Source organism: Pongo abelii, chromosome 1 (assembly GCF_028885655.2).
Source record: "Pongo abelii isolate AG06213 chromosome 1, NHGRI_mPonAbe1-v2.0_pri, whole genome shotgun sequence".
Classification (NCBI taxonomy): Eukaryota; Metazoa; Chordata; class Mammalia; order Primates; family Hominidae; genus Pongo; species Pongo abelii.
The window spans coordinates 112713916-112740993 of NC_071985.2; the positions used below are offsets into that span (position 1 = coordinate 112713916).

General features: G+C 42.4%; 1 protein-coding gene across 1 annotated transcript in view; it reads left to right on the plus strand.

The window, feature by feature from the left end:
* Positions 1 to 24503, plus strand: part of NOTCH2 (notch receptor 2) — a 165694-nt gene extending 141191 nt beyond the window's left edge. Inside the window, exons 22-34 of the mRNA XM_009245522.4 lie at positions 1007 to 1139; positions 7353 to 7589; positions 9955 to 10067; positions 10759 to 11264; positions 12576 to 12923; positions 13785 to 13927; positions 14117 to 14327; positions 14753 to 14849; positions 16158 to 16326; positions 16945 to 17246; positions 18005 to 18152; positions 18796 to 18893; positions 19866 to 24503. Of these exons, the coding sequence (XP_009243797.4) occupies positions 1007 to 1139; positions 7353 to 7589; positions 9955 to 10067; positions 10759 to 11264; positions 12576 to 12923; positions 13785 to 13927; positions 14117 to 14327; positions 14753 to 14849; positions 16158 to 16326; positions 16945 to 17246; positions 18005 to 18152; positions 18796 to 18893; positions 19866 to 21254 (3894 nt within the window). The 3' untranslated portion in view covers positions 21255 to 24503. The remainder of the gene's footprint in view (positions 1 to 1006; positions 1140 to 7352; positions 7590 to 9954; positions 10068 to 10758; positions 11265 to 12575; positions 12924 to 13784; positions 13928 to 14116; positions 14328 to 14752; positions 14850 to 16157; positions 16327 to 16944; positions 17247 to 18004; positions 18153 to 18795; positions 18894 to 19865) is intronic.
* The last annotated feature ends 2575 nt before the right edge of the window (positions 24504 to 27078 follow it).

Genomic DNA, 27078 nt, shown 5'->3' on the forward strand with positions numbered 1-27078 from the left:
ATTTTGGCCCCTAGGTTGTTTATTTCTTCACAGCAGGCTGGGACTCATTAGCTCAAAAGCCTGCTGGTGCCAAACCCAAATTTTGACACAGCTAGTTGTTTTAAACATAGCCCTCAAATAAGCAGATTTTTAGCTATTTAGAGCTTGCCTGCTTTGCATAGCCTGTAAAACTGCAGCCAAAATCTGCTAGCCATAGTATAAGTAGGACAAGATAAACCCTGGGGCCATACATACCCCAGACTGATGCTGACCTTTAGAGCTCTCTGACCCAGAGATTCCTGCCACTGGCTGCTGAGTGACATCACCTAGACTCCCTCTCTGATCCTTCTTTCCCAGAGTTTACTTGCTGTCTTCCCCTTACTCACCTACCCCTCTGGAAGGTCTCATGCTATTTGGGACTTCTCCCACGTGCAGACCTGTCAAAGTGTCTAAATAAAGCCACCTCACAGCCATATCTTTTTTCTTGGTCAGCCCTGAAATCCTACCAACCCCTACAGCCACCACAGCCAGCCAGCCAGCCCCACCTGCCTCTACCCCTAAGCCTATCTCAACCAGTTTCTCACACATACATGCAGTTTCCTAAACCTGGAGATCAATAATTGCATGTCTGTGCTACCATCCACATATGCCTTTTGACTGAGTCATAGGGTCCTCATCACATACAGAGGAATGTGTATTTTAAAGATGAGGAAACCTGTACCCAGGAGGAACAAAAGGTTTGCACACAAGTCAAATCTGAAATATCCTTCATTGTATTCAGTCCTTGCCTTCCCTTTAAAGTGCCTTTTTCAACTGGAAGAGGAATAGGTAAATGCCAGTAAGCTGCAGGTTTTCTGTCCCTGCATAGAATGAGTAGCAGAGAGTGTGATGGTTCCAGAGAAAACATACAAAAGCTAAGTGGGGAGGTGGGAGACGGTCACAGAGATGTTCCAGATCTCACTAGCTCTCATGGTCTGTTTCCAGTAATGGTCCAATATTTCTTGTCCTTTTTGTTTCCTCATGGCAGTGTGTCCCAGGCTATCAGGGTGTCAACTGTGAGTATGAAGTGGATGAGTGCCAGAATCAGCCCTGCCAGAATGGAGGCACCTGTATTGACCTTGTGAACCATTTCAAGTGCTCCTGCCCACCAGGCACTCGGGGTATGAAATCATCCTTATCCATTTTCCATCCAGGGCATTGTCTAAGTTATAAATCCATTCTTTGTGTTCAGGGGATTTTATAAAATTAAAGATAGTAAGACTAGCTTCATTCCAAGCATTTAGTTCTGCATCCTAGTAATTCAAGCCATTTTATTCTCCCATCTCTTGCTAGCTGTGATGTTGTGGTTTATGTTCTCAGTTTTATCTGGTTGTTTGGTATCTTGATATTCCATGAAACACAGAATATGGAAGGGATACAACATTAGCATAACCTAACAAAATTAGCCTGGTCAGTAAGATTTCTTGTTGCTTCACAGAAAAGCAACTAATGGCCTCTAAAATAAACAATTTACATTTATCTGCTTTTGTATTTTTTTAATTAGCCAAGTCTTACCTCTATAAGGTGGGGGCATGAATGAAATGAAAATATCTGCCTATTTTCATAACTTCAGGGGAGGATACTGATGGTGTAAGGTTCTACCTTAGGATGCAGTAAGGCCTGATGAGAGATGCAACCCTGATGGGGCCATCATTCTTCTGTGGGCATTGCCACTGCTTTTGAACTGAGTGGTATGGCCATCATTCTGCGGTGGACGTTGACACTGCTTTTGAACCATCCCTTGGAAAGAGCTTTGAGTATTGTTTGTTAGAAGGGATGTAGTTATGATGGGGCCTACTCTGAGAAGGCTGTGAAAAAAACGTAAAAGGCTATCCACACTGGTGAGAAATTCATTCTTGTTAGTGTCAAAGAGAATAGAATGCCAGAGAAGTATTTGTATTGCCTTAGAGCTTTGTGTCAGTAAAGTTTGATAATTTGCCTTCCCAGATATCAGAGTTTGACTAAATTAAAATAGGAGAGTACCCTACTAGTAGGCTGATTATTAAGGAATGAGGTTAATGGGAAGAAGAAAACTAAGGAGAAACAGTCTTTAAGTATTTGAAGAATTGTCCTGCGAAAAGGAGAATTGTTCTTTATTCTAGAAATCAACGGTTGAGTAGAAATTAATTCCAATTCATTGTTAGTTTGTTCCTTTGAGAAACTGTACTGGTTAGGACAAGCTACAATTCTGGTGATAGCTGTTATCGTAGTTCATTTATGTTGCTATAAAAGAATACCTGAGACTAAGTAATTTATTTTTCAAAAGAGGTATATTTGGCTCACAGTTTTATAGGCTGTACAGGAAGCACGGTGCCAGCATCTGCCTCGGGTGTGAGCGTCAGGCTGTTTCCACTCATGGTGAAAAGTGAAGAAGATCCAGGGACCCAAACACCTCCCATTAGGCCCCACCTCCAACACTGGAGGTCACATTTTAACATGTGGTTTGGTGCAGTCAAACTTCAAGCTATAGCAGCTAATTAAACCTCAAATCTCAGAGCTTAATATAACACTGATTTTATCACTCAAATAAAGTCGAATATGTGTTGGGCTACCTTTCTCTGTGTTTTAGGTATGTGGTTTGAAACACCTGGCCTCCAAGGCCTCCACAGTACAGGGAAGAGGGACAGACTTGAAGGGTCGTACAGCAGCTTTTACTAGCTCAGTCTGGAAGCAACACACATCACTGTCCCTCGCAGTATATTGACCAGAATTATTAAATGGTCTCTGTGACTTCAAGGGAGGCTGGGAAATATAGGAGAGTACATGAGTATTCATCAAACTCTAAAATCACTACTATACCATGAACTTTTAATTAATAAGACATGTCCAGTCCTAGAATTGGTCATTTCAGAAGGAAACAAAATTTTTGTCTCTTCTAACCATATGGTTAAAGATGGCTTAGAATACTAGTTTCGATATTATCATTGACAGTGTTTTTCTTTCAGCACTTTGAGTATATCATCCCACTGCTTTCTGATATCCATGGTTTTTAATGAGAAATATGCTGTTAATCTTATTGAGGTTCCCTTATATGTGATACATTGCTTCTCTCTTGATGCCTTCAAGATTCTTTATCTTTTGATAGTTTGATTGTGATGTATATAGGTATGAATTTCTTTGAGTTTATCCTACTTACAGTTCCTTGGATTATTTTACTATGTGTGCTTGTTTAGGTATGTAGAACAGTATTTTTTTTATCCTGACTTAACTTCTCTGGCCATTGGTAAACATTCCAGGAAACTCTCAAGTCCCATAACCCCATTGTTAGAGTCATCACAATGTGTGTTTTGGTCACCATATTTCTAAGCCTTAGATCTTTGCCTGCATGTCCCACCAGTTTCCCAGGTCAAGGGCTAACTGTAACAGTTCTGCCTCTTCCTACTACTTTGCTTCAGGCTGAGGTTGAGTTCTCTCTCAGGTGATAGATCTCTTTATTTCTAGTGGTTCCATTCTGATGGGGAAATATGCATTTATGCTCATTTTACTAGCAATCCCTAAATATCAAATATTCTTTGAGACAGGGAGCATATACTAGATTTTGTTTGTTTTTGCTTTTTTGTTTTCAATTTACTCTATGTATAAGATGAGATATGCATATATGCATATAGACCAAAAATGTATTCATACATAGAAAAGTATATAGTGAAAATACTTCTCATTCCCATCTCTCTTCTGGTGGGCAAATTTTCCCTCCCCACAAACATGTAATCACCACTTTTAGTTGTTTGTGTTTCTTTATAGAATTTTTCAAAAACTGTATCCTTCAGAATTCCTCTATGTAGAGAGAAGCCAAATGCAAAGATATTTTATTTCCTTTACTTTTTACTCTGAAGATAGAATATTAGACACATTTTTTGCACTTGATTTTTTTTTACTTAATTGGAGATATTTTCATATCAAAATATAGAACTTCCTCTCTCTGAGAAAGAAATATATATATATATATTTTTGTTTGTTTGTTTGTTTGTTTGTTTTGAGACAGAGTTTTGCTCTTGTTGCCCACGCTGGAGTGCAATGGTATGATCTCAGCTCACTGCAACCTCCGCCTCCTGGGTTCGAGCGATTTTCCTGCCTCAGCTCCCTGAGTAGCTGGGATTACAGGCATGTGCCACCATGCCTGGCCGATTTTGTATTTTTAGTAGAGACAGGGTTTCTCCGTGTTGGTCAGGCTGGTCTCAAACTCCTGGCCTCAAGCGATCCACCCGCCTCAGCCTCCCAAAATGCTGGGATGACAGGCGTGAGCCACCACACCCGGCCCGAACTTCCTCAATATTTTTTATAGCTACAGAATTCTCTTTTACAAGCATACCATATTTTACTTAACCAGTGCCATCATGATAGATATTTCATTTATCTTGGAGGCATATAAGTATTTTGGTGAAATAAATTTTCAGAAATAGAATCGCTGGATTGGATAATATGTGCATTTATAATTTTAATCAGTAGTTGCAGTATATCAGCATATTGGCTTTTTCTTAAGGTGGAGAATATATTAATATATTTTCATTTAAGAATCATTTTCTTTTGCTTTTCTTGCAGTTTCTTTGTGTGTGTGTGTATATGTATATATATATATATATAGTCTTTTTTCCCTCATTAAGTTGTTGATGTAATGTTTTGTGGAAATTGGCTGTCTATGATATAAAAAAACAAATATTTTCCCAGTATTTTTTAAATCTTTTTTCTTTATAGTGATTTTTAGCCCTTTTACTTTTTAATCAAGTTGAATTTATCATTTTTAAAATGGCTTCTGGATTTTGAGTTGTAGTTAGCAACATCTTATACACTTGAAGATTGTAAAGAAATTCTCCCATATTTTCTTCAAGTACTTTTTCCATATGGCTACTCATTTGTTAATACACAATTTATTGAATATTTTGTTTTTTATATAATGATTTGAGATGGCACCTTTGCCAGATTCTAAATTCCCATGTGTATTTTTGGTGTTTTTCTGGACTTTCTTTATTTTCTGTGTTATTCTGTTAATTCACCAATAACATTCTATTTCAATTATTAAGGATCTTCTTCATAGTTTTCCTGGTTATTTTTTTTTCACATAATTTTATAATCAGCTTGTCTGTTAATAAATTCCTGTTGGTAATTTTTAGTGGGGTCTCATTAAATTTATGAATTAGTATAGAGAAAACTGATAACTTTATGATGAGGAGTCTTGCTAACCAAATCCTGGTATGTCTTTCGATTTATTCAAGTCTCTTTTGTGTCTGTTAGGACAGTATTAAAGTTGTCTTCATATAGGTGTAACACATTTCTTGTTAAGATTGTTCCTAGGTATTTTATCTTTGGTAATTTGGTAATTGCTATTGAAAATTGGGCCTTACTTTACATTTTTTAAAAAAAATCTTGCTTTTGTTAGTGTATGCTACAATGCAAGTGGCAGGAATACAGAACTGTTTTCTTTTGTACCTTTTTTTTTTTTTTTGAGACAGAGTCTCGCTCTGTTGCCCAGGCTGGAGTGCAGTAGCGCAATCTCGGCTCACTGCAAGCTCCACCTCCCAGGTTCATGCTATTCTCCTGCCTCAGCCTCCCGAGTAGCTGGGACTACAAGCGCCCGCCACCACGCCTGGCTAATTTTTTTTTTGTATTTTTTAGTGGAGACGGGGTTTCACCGTGTTAGCCAGGATGGTCTCGATCTCCTGACCTTGTGATCCACCTGCCTCGGCCTCCCAAAGTGCTGGGATTACAGGCTTGAGCCACTGCACCCGGCATGTACCTTTTTTTTATTATGATGATTATTATTTTTTGAGACAGAGTCTCACTCTGTTGCCCATGCTGGAGTGCAGTGGCATGACCTCAGCTCACTGCAAGCTTCATCTCCCGGTTTCAAGTGATTCTCCTGCCTCAGCCTCCCAAGTAGCTGAGATTACAGGCATGTGCCACCACACCCAGCTAATTTTTGTATGTTTAGTAGAGATGGGGTTTCACTATGTTGGGCAGATTGGTCTTGAACTCCTGACCTCAAGTGATCCACCCACCTTAGCCTCCCAAAGTGCTGGGATTACAGGTGTGAGCCACTGTGCCCAGCCTCTTTTGTACCTTTTTGAATTAATCATAGAATAATTTCTAGAATAGTCATTGATTTCTTTTGTTTCTTTGTAAGACACTGTATGCAAATATTCATAATAGATGTCTCATTTACATCTATAGTACAATAAATTAGTCGTATTTTAAATGGAATAACTTTTGAACTCTCAGCAGGAAATTTATCCTCTATTTTTGTTACATAAAAAGCATTGGTGCACTTATACACTATTACAGAAAAAAGCCAGTGATTATAAAACTTAAAAATGTATTTCATTCAAAATTCAGTTCCAATTGTTACCAATATTTTTGTATAACCTATGTATAGTCATGGGTCACTTAACAGTGGGGATATGTTCAGAGAAATATGGCCTTAGGCAATTTCATTGTTGTACAATCATCATGGAGTGTAATTACACAAACAGAGAAAGTATGGCTTACTACACACCTAGGCTCCAAACCTGCACCTTGTTTTACTGAACTGAATATTGTAGGCAATTATAACACAATGGTAAGTATTTATGTGTCTGAACATATTTAAGAAGAGGTACAGTAGAAGATTTAAAAGGTACAGTAAAAATACAATATAAAAGATAAAAAATAGTACACCTGTATAGGGCATTTACCATGAAAGGAGCTTGCAATACTGGAACTTGCTCTGGGTGAGTCAGTGAATGGTAAGTGAATGTGAAGGTCTAGGACATGACTGTACACTACTGTAGACTTTGTAAATAATGTACACCTAAGCTACACTGAATTTATTTAAAAAGTGATTGTGCTATGACATTACAAGGCTATGATGTTACTAGGCAACAGGAATTTGTCAGCTTCAGCTTCATTATTGGACCACTGTTGTATATGCGACCTGCATTGACTAAAATGTCATTATGCGGTTGCATAACTGTATTTATTGTTATGTTCTTTTTTGGACTGTTTTTATATTTTGGATTATACTTTGGAAAAATTACTGAGCCTCTCTTGAGCTCCAGTTTCCTTGTCTTTGAGATGGGACAGATAATAGGACCTACACCATAGGGTGCTACTTCACTGGATTTGTGTGGGAGAGTACATGCGGAGCCCTAGTATATTCTTTCCTTTACTTGTACAACTCACCAGAAGGATGACAGCTGTCATGAATAAAGAGTGTACTTTGCCCTGCCCAACTGCAAGGTCCCACTACCAGTTGAGGAGTATATTCTGATTCATTGTGAAAATGCCAACAAGGGTGGTTATCCCTTGCAGGAAAGCAGGTTAAAAGGATTTCCGTAATTCTGTACCTCTTCTCTTTCCTCCAGGCCTACTCTGTGAAGAGAACATTGATGACTGTGCCCGGGGTCCCCATTGCCTTAATGGTGGTCAGTGCATGGATAGGATTGGAGGCTACAGTTGTCGCTGCTTGCCTGGCTTTGCTGGGGAGCGTTGTGAGGGAGATATCAACGAGTGCCTCTCCAACCCCTGCAGCTCTGAGGGCAGCCTGGACTGTATACAGCTCACCAATGACTACCTGTGTGTTTGCCGTAGTGCCTTTACTGGTGAGAAGCTGTCTAGCCTCCTGGCCACTCTGCCTTGGAGGATGGTTTTAGTGAACAAATTGGGCCCTGTGACTTGTCCCAGACCCAAATGAAGCTTTTCTTATATAAGAAAAACAACAGCAGCTTAATTTTTAAAAGCCAGTTTTTTCTTAGTCTGTACTCTATGGATGTTATAATCAGTGTCTACCTTTAATTTTTCCTGAGAGATTCTTTTGTTGTGCATTGATTATATCATGCTATGGCAGGAATATTTTTTACAATGTATATTGAAAGTAGTTGAACAAAATAACATTTTTTAATAGTGGCAAAATATCCAAAACCTAAAATTTACTATCTGAATCATTTTAAAGTGTACAGTGTACAGTTCAGTGGCATTGTTTAGTACATTGACATTGTTGTTCTACTATCACCCCCATTCATTCACAGAACTCTTTTCATCTGAACAAAATAATATTTTGTTTTGAGGAACCTTAGTCTAACTCCGGTTTCTTCACTCTGCCTCCTTTGACATCTGATGGCTTGAATTACTGGGTAGTTCCTGCCACCGTGATCTTTCCACCCCTAGGACTCAGAGAAGCTTAGGACCCTGCTTAGATACTTAAAGGGAGCAGGTCCAAATTCAAGTGTGTTTAACCAAAGATCAGTTAATGTGGGTATGAAATGAAAAGTTGCAGTGGTCACAAGTAATGCCTTGCCCAGTAAAGTCTTGGCCATGTTCCTACTCTGTTCCCAAGCTTCTTTCTTTCATCACAGGGCCTGAAGATGACCAAGCCCTGCCTCAGAATAGGGGTCTTATCACAAGAACTTACGAGTTACTTCTGGAGAGGGCAGCATGGTGACTTTTGGGAACTAAAATAGTTGTTTGTATCCAGATGTGGCAGGATACTCAGATTTGAAATTATCATGCATTTCCTGGGGTCTGTAGTATTTCTTATACGGAGGGTGTGATCAGATTCCTTAGGAATCAGAAAATAGGCTTTAATAGTCTATTTACAAACAGTTCATCAAGCTGAACTCTGCTACATCCTGAGCCCATCTCCAGCCATCTTTCCTTCCAACTTTAAAGATATGCTACCTTACAATCTTGGAATTTTATAAAGAATGGGAGGGATTCTGCAATATGGAAGCTCCCTGGATACACTAACATCAAAAAAGAAATAGTCCATTGTGAACATAATAGCTATTGAGGCAATGTGGAACAGAATGAGTATGAACAATCTGTCTACAGCCTCGTATTGGCCACACTGCACTTGGAAAGCCAAAGAATCAAAACTGGCTCCCGTTTCTTTCATTGCCCCTGAGGCTTTTTTTTTTCCTGGAAACACTGACAAGCATTTGCAAAATAAGGGGGAAGCAGGAGAAGGAAGGAAAGGAGACCACTTTGAAGTAGTATCCCACAGCCAGAAAGTGGTGTTTGTGCATTTTCCACATTTGTGAATGAAAAAAAAAAAATCCCTTGAATACATTGAGCACAATTACCGTGGGATGCTGTTGCAGAGATAAACAGCAAGGGGCCGGTGGTCCACCAAGCTGTGTCCATATGGTGGCTGCTCTTGGTTAGCGGCTGCTGCTGTGACATGAAGAGACAAACATTTATACCTCTTGCTGCTTGATCTCGTTGGCCAAAAACATTACTATTTTTATTTCATTTTTAAAGCTACCTCTTCTTTCCCAAGTGACCACAGGCCAAATGGGGCCTATCTCCTGCTATTGGCCAGGAGTCCCAGCTGTGCCCTGTGTCTCCTCCGTGGTTCCAGTTGCCTCGTTCTTTATCTTGGAGCGGTGGCCTCCAGGGGCCTTCTGTTTTAGAACTATTCCTAGAGGAAACTAACTCTAGGAAAATTAAGCTGCGTTTTAAGGAATATGAGTTAGGTTACAGAAGGGCCAAAAAGTGATTGAAATGAGGTATCACAGATGAAAATTCTCTATACCGCAAATCACCATTTAAATGTATTGGCCTGGTGTAGCCTCTCCTATGAAGTAGATGACATTAACAAAATGCAGTGAATAGTTTTTCAACTGTTTTTCGCAACTTATGAAAGCTAAAATGACTTCAAAAAGCTGAAGTGTGATTTATCTTTTTTTGGTGGGATTTAAGTCACTTTTCTCACCCATCCTGTTGTGTGAGTTGGTACTTATTGTGTAGGCAAGACAGAGTAAGGGACTGGCCTGAGCCAGTGACAGGGCAATCATTTTGAGATGCAGTGAGTGTTTTCTTCCTATGCTCAGATTACCACAGGCTTAGAACTGAACTCTCTCACACTTGCTTCACCTATGGCTAGTTCCCATCCCAGCAAAGTTTGTTGAGTAACTTGCAGTGACTACTTCTGCCTTTTAAAACCTTTTTTATTTTTTATTTTCTGAGGCCGGCACTGTGAAACCTTCATCGATGTGTGTCCCCAGATGCCCTGCCTGAATGGAGGGACTTGTGCTGTGGCCAGTAACATGCCTGATGGTTTCATTTGCCGTTGTCCCCCGGTAAGTGCCCTGTTGCTCATCTAAGAAGGGGCATTCTCTCTTCCATACAATCTGTGACAGAACTGAGATTAAACCTGGTTTTATCAATCTTCAAAATGGGAAGATTTCTCCATTTTAGCTCTTTCAGAAGAAAGTGCTTGGGTTTTTCCATTTAAAGCTGTTTACAAGTGACAAAACAAAACAAAAACAAATAAAAGCTGTTTAGACACTCCCAGAAACAGCGAGCTTCCTAATCCATGACTGTCAGTCTTAAGAAAAACTAAGGGAAAACCACAAAAAGTGGTGGAATGCCCCCTTGAAAATAGGGCTGATGTATGTGGCTTCTTGGGCCCCAGGCTGGAGGGTAATCTCACTGCCCAGATTGGGCCAGAGTTGGTGGAAATGCTGCTCTGCTTACATTCTTTAGCAGGAACCATTTGGAAGCAAGTTGTCTCTTAAAGTAGAAGGAAGCTTAATTTTAGCTATTTGCTATACCCATTCTTTTATCACTGCCAGAGGCTGAAACCTTTCCAAAACAAGAGATCCCTATGCCTCAGGAGATACCGAAAGGAAACCTGTCTAGTAACCTTGGCTTGGGCTGAACGGGAAGTACAGAAGGGAGTGAGATGTGGAGGTTTTCTAGAAACCCCAAACTTCCAATATGACTGTTTTCCTACCAATGCCATTTTTATTTCCTCACTGATTTCCACAGGGATTTTCCGGGGCAAGGTGCCAGAGCAGCTGTGGACAAGTGAAATGTAGGAAAGGGGAGCAGTGTGTGCACACCGCCTCTGGACCCCGTTGCTTCTGCCCCAGTCCCCGGGACTGCGAGTCAGGCTGTGCCAGTAGCCCCTGCCAGCACGGGGGCAGCTGCCACCCTCAGCGCCAGCCTCCTTATTACTCCTGCCAGTGTGCCCCACCATTCTCGGGTAGCCGCTGTGAACTCTACACGGCACCCCCCAGCACCCCTCCTGCCACCTGTCTAAGCCAGTATTGTGCTGACAAAGCTCGGGATGGCGTCTGTGATGAGGCCTGCAACAGCCATGCCTGCCAGTGGGATGGGGGTGACTGTTCTCTCACCATGGAGAACCCCTGGGCCAACTGCTCCTCCCCACTTCCCTGCTGGGATTATATCAACAACCAGTGTGATGAGCTGTGCAACACGGCCGAGTGCCTGTTTGACAACTTTGAATGCCAGGGGAACAGCAAGACATGCAAGTAAGGGCTTCATGTTTTCCAGAAGCTGAAGGGGACTGTCACTAACACACTTCAGTTTCTCATTCTTGCTCCTAACCACTCCAGTGCTTCAGCCTAAGCTGCCTCTGCTTTTCAGATGGTGCCAGCCTTGTCCCATCGCACACTACCCTGTGCTCTCCCTTGCTGACAATGGGCCAGGAATGCTCATTGCATAATGACCCTCTCTCTCTGCCTATCTCTGCCTTCTCACCTGCTGCCTTCGTGACCTCCTGGGGGATATAACTTTTGGAAGTAGTGTTTCCCACTTCAAGCAGCCTCTCACATAACCTGCCTGCAGGATGGATGGAAAGGTCTGTATCTCTCACTTCACCCCATTCCTTTCCCTAAGACTGTTTTTCCCTACCTACATTTATCAGGAAGCATGAATTAGATTAAGTCTGTGAACCCTCCCAGTCTTAATTGTATAGGATGCTGTATGGTTTACTTAGGAACTTTCCTATTAACTAGCCATTCCATCTAATTTAATCCTCAACAACTCACGAGGCATAGGTATTACTAACATTCTTTCATAGGTGCGAGAACTTAGGCCCAAGGGTTAAAGAACTTGCCAAAGCAAGTTGTTTCATTGACTCCTAATCTTCTGATTGAGCTAGCATGAAAAGTTGTACCAAATAGTATAAATATCAAGGGGTAGGGGATGAGGAGAGGAGAGTATAGATGGAATAGTTTGTACATCATTTAGGTTTGGGGGTTCTAATTCCTTTTCCAAATATTGAAAGAGCCTGTACAAGTAATATCTGGTGTGCTATAAGGACATACCCATCCCCCTTTACCTTCTGTAGTTGGGATTCACTCTTGAAAGGGAAAGAAATGGGTCATGTTAATATGGTTCTCTGTTTGGCAACTCTCAATGGTTCAGGGCCTTTTATCAAGTTTCTAGAGGCATCTTTCACTTCCTAAAGCCCGTTGTTACCTTATTGGGGGCAATGGATTTCTCTAAAGTAGAGGAAACATGTACCAGGTTGACTTTTGTTTCAGATATGCAGCTTTGTTTGAAAACCTGACTTAACAGGCTTGTAAACTGCCTGGGAGCCCCTAAGCTCCTGCAGCATAGTGAGTACAATGTTCTTCATTTAGGAAGTACTCAACAAGGATGAGCGGCACAGACATCAGGGATAGGAGATGCAAAGAAGGTTTTGTGGGGCATTTGGGTCCTGGGTGTGGGCCACAGAAAATGGGTAGGAAAATCCACAGTAGTTCCAAATGAAAAAGCAAATAGAGCTCCAGTCTAATCTGAGCTCTTTTGCCTGTTCTCTGCTTCCCCTTACCTAGGTATGACAAATACTGTGCAGACCACTTCAAAGACAACCACTGTGACCAGGGGTGCAACAGTGAGGAGTGTGGTTGGGATGGGCTGGACTGTGCTGCTGACCAACCTGAGAACCTGGCAGAAGGTACCCTGGTTATTGTGGTATTAATGCCACCTGAACAACTGCTCCAGGATGCTCGCAGCTTCTTGAGGGCACTGGGTACCCTGCTCCACACCAACCTGCGCATTAAGCGGGACTCCCAGGGGGAACTCATGGTGTACCCCTATTATGGTGAGAAGTCAGCTGCCATGAAGAAACAGAGGATGACACGCAGGTCCCTTCCTGGTGAACAAGAACAGGAGGTGGCTGGGTAGGTGTTTGGTTTCTGAACTTCAAGGCTAATTTTATGAAGCCTAGCACTTTGACATATAGCACAAGTCATAACTCAACCTATAGAAATGCAAAGATCAGACAAATAGAATGGCCCACCACTTAAGATAAACCCATTACCCCAGTACTTATGTTTAAATGTAAAGATGTGCCTTCGTCTTGGGGTCCTGAAAAGTGGGCTGGGGTACACAGGAGGCAGAATGTCTGGAAGGCCTCCTCAGATGCCAGAATCCATAACCTTTTGCCAGAGTTGCCTCAAATCCCTTTATTAGTGACATTCCTTTTTACATTAATCATTGCCTTATTGTCAAGGCCCTTCTTTAGAATATACGTCTCTTTGACACAGGTAATGATCTTCAGTTGCTCTGTCATTCACACCTCACTCTTTGTTGGTATATTCTCAAACTTTCAACCCTCCAGCTAGCTGAGATGCCAGTGCAGAGACAAAGAAAATAAGGACTAAAAACGCACAGGGATGTATTTTTAGAGTAGCACCAAGTACCACTGAGTAGGTAGGAAAGAGTGGAAGAAGACCACTGAAACCTTCAGGAGGAAAGCACAGCTTCTCACTTTGTCATGCATTGCCTCAGCCGGAAGGCTTTGGTCAGCCAGACTAAGGAAGGTGGGACATCCTCTATGTGGGAATTAGTGTTTAAGATCTCAAGGGACAGTATCCTAATTTCTGAGATATGTCTTAAGGCAGCATCCCAGAGGTAGGGATCTGATGCTGAAGGAGAGGAAGGGAGGCTCCTGTCATCCTTTATGACACATTCTGCCTGACCTGCACTCTTCTGTTTTACCCCCATCTCTCCTCCTCTGCTTCTCCCTTGGCATCCCACAGCTCTAAAGTCTTTCTGGAAATTGACAACCGCCAGTGTGTTCAAGACTCAGACCACTGCTTCAAGAACACGGATGCAGCAGCAGCTCTTCTGGCCTCTCACGCCATACAGGGGACCCTGTCATACCCTCTTGTGTCTGTCGTCAGTGAGTGGCACTGGTGTAAAGGGGAAAGGTGGCGGGGAGAGAGTGTCAATTGGGGGAACAATTTTCATTATGTAGCCCTCTATTTTTTCAGGACTGTTGAGGTCAAAGTTGCCCTCTAAATGAATCTAATGCTGACATTGAGAGGTTGATGTTTTATTCAGCACTTTCCCTGTCTCTGTGGACTTTCAGGTGAATCCCTGACTCCAGAACGCACTCAGCTCCTCTATCTCCTTGCTGTTGCTGTTGTCATCATTCTGTTTATTATTCTGCTGGGGGTAATCATGGCAAAACGAAAGCGTAAGCATGGCTCTCTCTGGCTGCCTGAAGGTTTCACTCTTCGCCGAGATGCAAGCAATCACAAGCGTCGTGAGCCAGTGGGACAGGATGCTGTGGGGCTGAAGTAAGAGGCATTGCCAACAAGCCACTATTCACAGTATAAGTAGGGATGACTAGAAAAGCATATCTTGTTGAATCATGATTTTAAATTCTAAGCTCTGGGCGTTTACTCGCACTGACCATGATTCTAAATGCCTTGTGAGTGACTGAAACCACAGTCAGAGCCTGGGTGCATCTATTCTGTGCATATTATCACAGTGCTGCCCAGCTTCTGTGTTGAGGTGCCCTTTTTTTGTAAGCTCACGATCAGTGGGAAGGGAAAGGATGAATGCCAAGGGAATGTCACAAAAATACTGCCCATCTTCTCTGGGCCAAGACCCTGCAAAATTGTAATATAGCCATGGGAGTGTGTCAGGGTGGAAAGTGTTGAAAACCACTGTATTAGTTTATGACCGCCATTCTTATTTTTTCTTTTTATAATCATATTAGAAATCTCTCAGTGCAAGTCTCAGAAGCTAACCTAATTGGTTCTGGAACAAGTGAACACTGGGTCGATGATGAAGGGCCCCAGCCAAAGAAAGTGAAGGTGAGTGAGGTGGCCATGGTAGAACCACCATTGTCAGCCATTATCTGGTTACATTTCAAATTTCTGTCCTTTAGCTCCAGAGTGTCCTGAATGGGAGTAAAGAGTGATAGTCTTTATGTCTTACCCAGACAATAACTATCCTAGGTTCTCCTAAGCAGCAGGAATCCTTAGGACATTAATGACCTTGGGTTACCTATATATGCTCTTCAAGAATAACTCTTTAAAAATACTAAACACATCTCTTTCCTTTAGTGTTATGCTGGCAGTAGTCAAGTCAGGAATGCTGTGTGTAGATGGCAATTCCTTCATGGCCACATCTCTTCCTTATCCTTTATGGGCACTTCTTCTATAAGAGAAGATGAACTTAAGCAGTGGAAGAAAGCCAGTTATCATTGACATTGGCAAAACGAAAGCCAGTGATCATGGCAAAACGTTGACATTGGAGGCTCCACACCTTGAGCCCAGGAAACTAAAGCCATATAGAAGCAAGTGGTAGATTGGGCTGAGACTGACATGAAAAAGGAGACCATCCATCCATAGCTGTGCATGGCTGGGAGCTGGTGGAGCATGATGGTTAAGAAGATTGCTTTAGTTAATATCAGAACTGGATTCAAATCCAAAACTCTGCCACTTAGTAGCTGGCAAGTTACTTAACCTCTTTGTAATTATCCTTCCTTGTAAAATGCAGATAATAATAACCCTTTCCTCTGTGAGTTGTTGTGTTGGCATATGTGCCTTATCTACTTTCCTGTCATGTACTAAGTATTCAGTAAAGGGTAGCTGCTTTTAAATTATCATAATTATTATTATTGAATAGTCTTTCCTGAGTGCTTACTACATGTTGGGTGCTATGTTGAGTACAAGGAAACAACCTTGAACAAGGCTTATTTTCCCTTCTCGAGAAGCTTACAGCCTTGTGGTGGAGGTGGCCATGTAGTGCTGTGTAAGCATTTAACACATGATCAGTTAAGCAGAGGTAAGCAGAGTATGCTTTTTAGGGCCAACAAGAAGAATTAAAGTTTACTTTCTAGTGGAGGGTAGGAAAAGTGAGAATTGGGTGTTCTAGAGATCTAAAGGCTAAAGCCTAGAGTTTGGGATTGGGAGAGGGAATTGTCTAGATGATGCAGGAAAGGTAAGCAGGAGCCACATCACGAGAGCAGTGGGAAGCCAAGGCCGAGGTAATCCTCTGGAGTAGGAAGAGAGAAAACAATGGGAGATAAGCAGGGGTAGTGGAGGCTCTGGACACCTTCTGATTAGCAGTTTCTGGTGGTGGCCAGATTGATAGGGAGCATTGTTTTCACCTTTCAGGCTGAAGATGAGGCCTTACTCTCAGAAGAAGATGACCCCATTGATCGACGGCCATGGACACAGCAGCACCTTGAAGCCGCAGACATCCGTAGGACACCATCGCTGGCCCTCACCCCTCCTCAGGCAGAGCAGGAGGTGGATGTGTTAGATGTGAATGTCCGTGGCCCAGGTCAGCACCGGGCCTCTTCCCCTCTTCACTGGGCTGTGTCTGCCCATGGTTCCACATTGTTGTCTCTGTGTTTGCCCTGTCCAGCCATACACCCCTTCCCAATTTCACAGATTCTAAATCAGCTTGAGGAAATGAATGCTTAAGGAATGTAGCCACGAAGACATTATCAACTCAGAAAGGGAAGGATTTCACATTGCTTCATGTACAGTGTGTTGAGACTAAACAGGCTGATAAAATGGGTTAGATTGTAGTAGGATAGAAAAATAATATCCCAAAGCAGAGGATAGTTAGTATCTTATGCATGTATTAATTGTTCTATTAATATTAGATATTTTTAAATGTCCAATTAAAATAACAGCACTTAAACTTGAACAGGAAAACTTGTTTAGAGAAGAGCCCCCAGCTTAAAAAGACTTGTACTTTCCCATTATTCTTTACAGAAATGATGTTATCAGAGGAAAAGGTGGCAAATGTGAAACTAATAACCAGTTACTACAAGAAGTACAGGGAATTCTTTGCCCCTAAGAATAACTTTAGTCAGACTATAGAGCTGTTTCAACCATAGGGTTAACTACCTTCTCCTTCTTGAGTACTTTATGGAATTTTCCATTCCTACAGATGGCTGCACCCCATTGATGTTGGCTTCTCTCCGAGGAGGCAGCTCAGATTTGAGTGATGAAGATGAAGATGCAGAGGACTCTTCTGCTAACATCATCACAGACTTGGTCTACCAGGGTGCCAGCCTCCAGGCCCAGACGGACCGGACTGGTGAGATGGCCCTGCACCTTGCAGCCCGCTACTCACGGGCTGATGCTGCCAAGCGTCTCCTGGATGCAGGTGCAGATGCCAATGCCCAGGACAACATGGGCCGCTGCCCACTCCATGCTGCAGTGGCAGCTGATGCCCAAGGTGTCTTCCAGGTAAAGAACATGAGAAGAGTCACTTGAATAATAATTCCTATGGCTCTATAATGTTTTATCGTTTTTAAAGAATTAATATCTCATTGAATTTATTCAGTCATTTGAGAGATTAGGGCAGGTGTTAGAGTCATGGTTGCTAGATGGGAAAGTGGGAAAAGGGAGGCAGGCAAATTGACCTAGCTATATATAGGAAGATAGTGATAGAGCCAACTGCAGATAACACCAGTCTTTCTGATTATTAGTGATAATTTGTTGTGCCAAGATGCCTCCCAAATGCATAGATTAGATGAGAGTGATAGCTGGTCCGGAGCCTTTGACTAGCATCCGCTCCTTCTTATGGATTGGCCTGACTGTATGGGCTTCTAGCTGCTCATTGGCAGTTTTCTTGACTTGAGTTCATATTATATTCCCTGATGCCTGTTTATCCTTATGAGGAAATTGGAAGCATTCTGAATCACCTTAGGCTGTATACTGACTTAATTTGTGACATTTCCCCACATCCCTCTTCTTTCCTGAGAAAGTAGAAGGCTCATCACTTTACATCAGCCATTATTTATTGAGCATGTATTTATTTATTCATGCAACAAATATTTATTGATTGATCATGATAGAATCTTGGGCACAAAGATAACAAGACTTTCCCTCTCCTCCAGGAACCTACACTGTAGCCTCAGCTCTGATGCCCTTGTTTCTTCACTGAGTTTCATTATTTTCCTTCATCCAGGTGACTCTCTTTTCTGTACTTTCTCTTCTTCTAGATTCTGATTCGCAACCGAGTAACTGATCTAGATGCTAGGATGAATGATGGTACTACACCCCTGATCCTGGCTGCCCGCCTGGCTGTGGAGGGAATGGTGGCAGAACTGATCAACTGCCAAGCGGATGTGAATGCAGTGGATGACCATGGTAGGGATGAAAGGCAGGGATTTGGATTCTTACCTGCAAAGCATGCCTCTGAGGAGGGGAATAGAGTTACGTGACCCTTAGAGAACTGTCTGAGATCCAAATACATGGGAGATTCATTCATTCTTTCATTCATGCATTTATTTAACATGCTGAGCTCAGAGATCCAAGCCAGTCGGAGATCCCTAATTAAAATGAGGGATTTTTAATGAAGGTTCTTGGACCTCAGAGCAGATACGTGAAAGGTGTTCCCATGTAGTTTCCTAGGCATGACACTTGATTTGAGGATTTATGAGAGCTGACTTCTCTAGGAGAGTTGTAGAATATTCTCAATATAAATTCTGACGTGTAATATATAGGTTTTTATCTTCAGTATGTAACAGGGTAGATTCTGCCATGTAGGGGACATGAATACCTCATACAAGTGATCCTTTCACCTAGAGGTCTTCTGCAGGCTAGGCAGCCTGTACTGAAGTATTTCTAGAACAGAGGAAAAAGAAGAGATTACTTTGGTTTTTCCTGTAGACCCCTACAGAGAACTGCTTCCTGCTGATCTCTGGGGAGTTTAAGGTTTCATTGTACAAGTCATAGTGTTTTATACTAAGAGTAGGATATGTCTGTTTATAAAAATGTGTCTCCCCTGCAGGAAAATCTGCTCTTCACTGGGCAGCTGCTGTCAATAATGTGGAGGCGACTATTTTGCTGTTGAAAAATGGGGCCAACCGAGACATGCAGGACAACAAGGTACAATTTTTGGGCTCTGAGCTTGAGGCTCATAGCAGTGCCTCAGTTATAAGCCCCTTCCCGTTTCTCCTTACAGCTTCTCTTGTGATATGTATAGACAAAGATGGAAGCAGTTTGGGCAGACACTGGGTTTGGAGAGCTTGATGAGGATATTGGGCTTGTCCAGGCATGTGTCAGGATGGAGTTCTCTGCCCTCTCAGTACTCAGCTTGCAGTAGGCTGGCTATAGATAGCTTGGTGTAACCCTTTCTCTTCCCTGACATTTCCTTTTCTCCAGTTGTCTCTTCTGTTCATAATCACTTCTTTTTCTCGTTTTCTTTGTTTTTTCCCTCTGGCTGCTTTTTTGTCTGTCTTTGGATACCCTGATGTTTTCCTGTTTGATTTTTCTCCATCTGAGTTTTTTGTCCTGCTTCCTTCTCTCGTTCATCTTCTCTCAGTTTTCTTTGTTTTCCTTATCTTAGTCCTTTCTTGCACATGTTTTGTCTCTTCTTTCTTTCACTGTTTCCCTTACTTTTCCCAGTTCTGTGCATGCCTTAGTTTTTTCTCTTCCTGCCTTTCTTATTTCTAACTCCTTTTCCTATTATTTCTTATTTCTAACTCCTATTCCTACCTTTCTTATTTCTAACTCCTTTTCCTTAACCTTATTTTGATAAGCTCAGTACTCTTTTAAGTGAGTCTCTGGCTCAGGGGCATGCTTTATTTTATGAATTCCCAACTAAAGAGATGTTCCCCCTAAGGGGCAAAATTGTTTTTTTGAGGAGAGGTGAAATAATCTTAATTCTTTTTATGTATAAATCACAGATATACATTTAGTACATTGGTAGAGGCACAGCCTATCTGTGGTGTTAATATTTCATCGGGAAGATAATTAGGAAAACATGTCTAAGGGGGTGATAATGAAAAAGATTGAGAAAAACTGCCATATTCTCAAGAGTGTTATTAACATGTGTTCTGTGATGGGCCTTTTCTGTAGGAAGAGACACCTCTGTTTCTTGCTGCCCGGGAGGGGAGCTATGAAGCAGCCAAGATCCTGTTAGACCATTTTGCCAATCGAGACATCACAGACCATATGGATCGTCTTCCCCGGGATGTGGCTCGGGATCGCATGCACCATGACATTGTGCGCCTCCTGGATGAATACAATGTGACCCCAAGCCCTCCAGGCACCGTGTTGACTTCTGCTCTCTCACCTGTCATCTGTGGGCCCAACAGATCTTTCCTCAGCCTGAAGCACACCCCAATGGGCAAGAAGTCTAGACGGCCCAGTGCCAAGAGTACCATGCCTACTAGCCTCCCTAACCTTGCCAAGGAGGCAAAGGATGCCAAGGGTAGTAGGAGGAAGAAGTCTCTGAGTGAGAAGGTCCAGCTGTCTGAGAGTTCAGTAACTTTATCCCCTGTTGATTCCCTAGAATCTCCTCACACATATGTTTCCGACACCACATCCTCTCCAATGATTACATCCCCTGGGATCTTACAGGCCTCACCCAACCCTATGTTGGCCACTGCCGCCCCTCCTGCCCCAGTCCATGCCCAGCATGCACTGTCTTTTTCTAACCTTCATGAAGTGCAGCCTTTGGCTCATGGGGCCAGCACTGTGCTTCCCTCAGTGAGCCAGTTGCTATCCCACCACCACATTGTGTCTCCAGGCAGTGGCAGTGCTGGAAGCTTGAGTAGGCTCCATCCAGTCCCAGTCCCAGCAGATTGGATGAACCGCATGGAGGTGAATGAGACCCAGTACAATGAGATGTTTGGTATGGTCCTGGCTCCAGCTGAGGGCACCCATCCTGGCATAGCTCCCCAGAGCAGGCCACCTGAAGGGAAGCACATAACCACCCCTCGGGAGCCCTTGCCCCCCATTGTGACTTTCCAGCTCATCCCTAAAGGCAGTATTGCCCAACCAGCGGGGGCTCCCCAGCCTCAGTCCACCTGCCCTCCAGCTGTTGCGGGCCCCCTGCCCACCATGTACCAGATTCCAGAAATGGCCCGTTTGCCCAGTGTGGCTTTCCCCACTGCCATGATGCCCCAGCAGGACGGGCAGGTAGCTCAGACCATTCTCCCAGCCTATCATCCTTTCCCAGCCTCTATGGGCAAGTACCCCACACCCCCTTCACAGCACAGTTATGCTTCCTCAAATGCTGCTGAGCGAACACCCAGTCACAGTGGTCACCTCCAGGGTGAGCATCCCTACCTGACACCATCCCCAGAGTCTCCTGACCAGTGGTCAAGTTCATCACCCCACTCTGCTTCTGACTGGTCAGATGTGACCACCAGCCCTACCCCTGGGGGTGCTGGAGGAGGTCAGCGGGGACCTGGGACACACATGTCTGAGCCACCACACAACAACATGCAGGTTTACGCGTGAAAGAGTCCACCTCCAGTGTAGAGACAACTGACTTTTGTAAATGCTGCTGAGGAACAAATGAAGGTCATCCGGGAGAGAAATGAAGAAATCTCTGGAGCCAGCTTCTAGAGGTAGGAAAGAGAAGATGTTCTTATTCAGATAATGCAAGAGAAGCAATTCATCAGTTTCACTGGGTATCTGCAAGGCTTATTGACTATTCTAATCTAATAAGACAATTGTGGAAATGCAAGATGAATACAAGCCTTGGGTCCATGTTTACTCTCTTCTATTTGGAGAATAAGATGGATGCTTATTGAAGCCCAGACATTCTTGCAGCTTGGACTGCATTTTAAGCCCTGCGGGCTTCTGCCATATCCATGAGAAGATTCTACACTAGCGTCCTGTTGGGAATTATGCCCTGGAATTATGCCTGAATTGACCTACGCATCTCCTCCTCCTTGGACATTCTTTTGTCTTCATTTGGTGCTTTCGATTTTGCACCTCTCCGTGATTGTAGCCCTACCAGCATGATATAGGGCAAGACCTTTGTGCTTTTGATCATTCCGGCCCATGAAAGCAACTTTGGCCTCCTTTCCCCTCCTGTCTTCCCAGTATCCCTTGGAGTCTCACAAGGTTTACTTTGGTATGGTTCTCAGCACAAACCTTTCAAGTATGTTTCTTGAGAAAATGGACATACTGTATTGTGTTCTCCTGCATATATCATTCCTGGAGAAAGAAGGGGAGAAGAATATTTTTCTTCAACAAATTTTGGGGGCAGGAGATCCCTTCAAGAGGCTGCACCTTAATTTTTCTTGTCTGTTTGCAGGTCTTCATATAAACTTTACCAGGAAGAAGGGTATGAGTCCGTTGTTTTTTTGTGTATGGGCCTGGTCAGTGTAAAGTTTTATCCTTGATAGTCTAGTTACTATGACCCTCCCCACTTTTTTAAAACCAGAAAAAGGTTTGGAATGTTGGAATGACCAAGAGACAAGCTAACTCGTGCAAGAGCCAGTTACCCACCCACAGGTCCCCCTACTTCCTGCCAAGCATTCCATTGACTGCCTGTATGGAACACATTTGTCCCAGATCTGAGCATTCTAGGCCTGTTTCACTCACTCACCCAGCATATGAAACTAGTCTTAACTGTTGAGCCTTTCCTTTCATCTCCACAGAAGGCACTGTCTCAAATGTTGTACTCTTGCCGTTTAGGACTGAACTTTCTGTAGCCCAAGGGAGCCAATGACAGTTGTCTTCCTTTTGTCAGATGATCAGTCTCTACTTTCTGATTATCTTGCTGCTTAAAGGCCTGCTCACCAATCTTTCTTTCACACCGCGTGGTCCGTGTTACTGGTATACCCAGTATGTTCTCACTGAAGACATGGACTTTGTATGTTCAAGTGCAGGAATTGGAAAGTTGGACTTGTTTTCTATGGTCCAAGACAGCCCTATAAGAAGGTTGGAAAAGGAGGAACTATATAGCAGCCTTTGCTATTTTCTGCTACCATTTCTTTTCCTCTGAAGCGGCCATGACATTCCCTTTGGCAACTAACATAAAAACTCAACAGAACGTTTTCCTTTCCTAGAGTCACCTTTTAGATGATAATGGACAACTATAGACTTGCTCATTGTTCAGACTGTGATTGCCCCTCACCTGAATCCACTCTCTGTATTCATGCTCTTGGCAATTTCCTTGACTTTCTTTTAAGGGCAGAAGCATTTTAGTTAATTGTAGATAAAGAATGGTTTTCTTCCTCTTCTCCTCGGGCCAGTTAATAATTGGTCCATGGCTACACTGCCACTTCTGTCCAGTGCAGTGATGCCCATGACACCTGCAAAAGAAGTTCTGCCTGGGCATTTTGTAGATATTAACAGGTGAATTCCCGACTCTTCTGGTTTGAATGACAGTTCTCATTCCTTCTATGGCTGCAAGTATGCATCAGTGCTTCCCACTTAACTGATTTGTCTGTCGGTGGCCTCATATGGAAACCCTGTGTGTCTGTTGGCATAATAGTTTACAAATGGTTTTTTCAGTCCTATCCCAATTTATTGAACCAACAAAAATAATTACTTCTGCCCTGAGATGAGCAGATTAAGTTTGTTCATTCTCTGCTTTATTCTCTCCATGTGGCAACATTCTGTCAGCCTCTTTCATAGTGTGCAAACATTTTATCATTCTAAATGGTGACTCTCTGCCCTTGGACCCATTTATTATTCACAGATGGGGAGAACCTATCTGCATGGACCTCTGTGGACCACAGCATACCTGCCCCTTCCTGCCCTCCTGCTCCAGTCCCACTTCTGAAAGTATCAGCTACTGATCCAGCCACTGGATATTTTATATCCTCCCTTTTCCTTAAGCACAATGTCAGACCAAATTGCTTGTTTCTTTTTCTTGGAATACTTTAATTTGGATCCTTTGGGTTTGGAGAAAGGGAATGTGAAAGCTGTCATTACAGACAACAGGTTTCAGTGATGAGGAGGACAACACTGCCTTTCAAACTTTTTACCGATCTCTTAGATTTTAAGAACTCTTGAATTGTGTGGTATCTAATAAAAGGGAAGGAAAGATGGATAATCACTTTCTCATTTGGGTTCTGAATTGGAGACTCAGTTTTTATGAGACACATCTTTTATGCTATGTATAGATCCTCCCCTGCTATTTTTGGTTTATTTTTATTTTTATAAATTCTTTCTTTCTTTGACTCCTCTTCTGCCTGCCTTTGGGGATAGGTTTTTTTGTTTGTTTATTTGCTTCTTCTGTTTCGTTTTAAGCATCATTTTCTTATGTGAGGTGGGGAAGGGAGAGGTATGAGGGAAAGAGAGTCTGAGAATTAAAGATTTTAGTATAAGCAATTGGCTGTGATGCTCAAATCCATTGCATCCTCTTATTGAATTTGCCAGTTTGTAATTCTTGCATAATAAAGAACCAAAGGTATAATGTTTTGTTGAGAGGTGGTTTAGGGATTTTGGCCTTAACCAATACATTGAATGTATGATGACTATTTGGGAGGACACATTTATGTACCCAGAGGCCCCCACTAATAACTGGTACTATGGTTACTTCCTTGTGTACATTTCTCTTAAAAGTGATATTATATCTGTTTGTATGAGAAACCCAGTAACCAATAAAATGACCGCATATTCCTGACTAAACATAGTAAGGAAAATGCATACTTTGTTTTTACTTTTCCGTTTCATTCTAAAGGTAGTTAAGATGAAATTTATATGAAAGCATTTTTATCACAAAATAAAAAAGGTTTGCCAAGCTCAGTGGTGTTGTATTTTTTATTTTCCAATACTGCATCCATGGCCTGGCAGTGTTACCTCATGATGTCATAATTTGCTGAAAGAACAAATTTTCTTTTCTTTCTGAATCCCACAAAGCCTAGCACCAAACTTCTTTTTTTCTTCCTTTAGTTAGATCATAAATAAATGATCCTGGGGAAAAAGCATCTGTCAAATAGGAAACATCACAAAACTGAGCACTCTTCTGTGCACTAGCCATAGCTGGTGCAAACAGACGGTTGCTCAGGGACAAGGTGCCTTCCAATGGAAATGCGAAGTAGTTGGTATAGCAAGAATTGGGAATTGGGATATAAGTCATAATATTAATTATGCTGTTATGTAAATGATTGGTTTGTAACATTCCTTAAGTGAAATTTGTGTAGAACTTAATATACAAGATTATAAAATAATATTTTGTGTATAAATTTGTTATAAGTTCACATTCATTTATTTATAAAGTTAGATATTTGAACATGAATACTTGATGTTGTTAATATGTATGGCATTGGCAGTCTCATATTGACCCTAGCATCTTATTTCCATTTTCCATTATTTTGCAGAAACTTATCAGTCACACATGCATAATTATAAATGATAACAGGTTTTTTTTAATGACTTGAAATCTTAGGATATGCTTCTGCCAAGCAGATAAAGGAGCCTTGTTCAAGATCTGCACAGTTAAGGTTTTAACATAATTTAGCATTAATTGGTTATGTTCAGAATGTTTTAATTTTATATAAAACATTTAAGTCTTCATATTGGGTTTTATAATGGTGGAAGAATAAAATGAATTTGAGAGCTAAGGAATGATCACCTGTGCAGGCCGGCCACTCAGAGCTCAAGTTGCCACTTGCAAACTATTTGGGAACTAAATTGCTCCATGAAAACCTGCTTCAGTGGATCCAGGCTGCAGGCCATTGGGTGGCTGACCACATCCTGCCCCTGCAATTATAAGTCTTGAATGCTAGCCTTTGATTATGCAGGGAGGACTCGGGGCACTCCCAGACGTGAAAGCCAAAAAAGGAGAGTAGGGCTGAAGTGAAGTGCCACCCTGTCACAAAGCTGGAGCAGTAGGCTTGGACACTAGACCATGAGCATGCCAGGAGAGGGGCTAGTGCCTCAGTTATGCAACTAAAAAGCTTCATGACCCAAGGAGAGGGGCTGCTTACTTTATCAGAACAACCTCCTTAATGCCCACATGTTTTTCAGGATGTGGGCAATGGGGGAACTGTGAGCCTGTTATTGCCTCTGCCACTACGTCTTTCCGCCACAGGGTATATGAAGTTGTTTGTGTGTGTGTTGTGTGTGTGAAAGAATACAACTTTTCCTTCTTTTGCCTTAGCACTTAGCAAAACACATTTAAAATATTTGTACCAGTCAAGTCCCAACCACAAAGTGTGGGCACACTCAAATTAGGATACATCAAAGAGGGCTATTTACAAAGGATTAATTACAAAAGTGTGTGTGCGATGTCAGGGACCAACACACAGTAGTGCAGAAACCCGTGTTAGCATCAGCAGAGCTATTTCCACTTCTGGGCCCAAAAGGCCAGGAGAAGTCACTAGGACCTGGAAGCAGAGTCCTGTAGAGCAGAGGTCCCCAACCCCCTGGGCCACGGACTGGATACCTTAGCCTGTTAGGAACTGTTAGGAACCGGGCTGCACAGCAGGAGGTGAGCGGCAGGCAAGCAAGCATTACTGCCTGAGCTCTGCCTCATGTCAGCTCAGCAGTGGCGTTAGATTCTCATAGGAGCACGAACCCTATTGTGAACTGCATATGTGAGGGATCTAGGTTGCACACTCCTTATGATAATCTAATGTCTGATGATCTGAGATGGAAGAGTTTCATCCCCAAACCATTCCCTGGCCCCAGTCCATGGAAATATTGTCTTCCATGAAACTGGTTCCTGGTGCCAAAAAGGTTGGAGACTGCTGCTGTAGAGCAGGCTACCTCAAGAAGAGCTGTGACTTCCTTCAAAGCACACAGTGGGCCTTAAGCCCTCCCAGAAAGAAGCTACGGAATGAATGAATACCCTGATCTCATTTGCTTCACTGGGCTTTCTGTTTGCTGACTCCAAGTGGAAGCCTGCAAATATGGGAGCTGTTGATTATAATCTATCAATGTAAGTCAGCTTTCTGGCTGGGAGCTTGGTGGAGAAGGAAAGAGAGTGAATCTGAAGGGGCAAACATATGACCTAAAATAACATTCTCCTTCCAACTATATTTCTGAGAAATTTCCACTGGTGACCTGTTATTGATGTGTCTAGGCAGAAAGCATAAAGTTAAAAAAAAATATGTATTTAGAATCCTGACTTCTTTTTCTGATCTAGTCGTGTGTTTCTTCACCACTTTGGCTTTGAGCACTCAAAGTGGAGACAGTCATCAGCAGTGGGATGGATAAATTCTGGTACATTCATTGAAATGAATGCTATGCATAAATGAAGAAGAGCAACTTGCAACAACATGAAGTATATTCATCAAAATAATGTTGAGCAAAATAAGCTAGACACAAGTAATACATTCTGTATGATTCCATTACATAAGTTTAGGAAAAACCAACC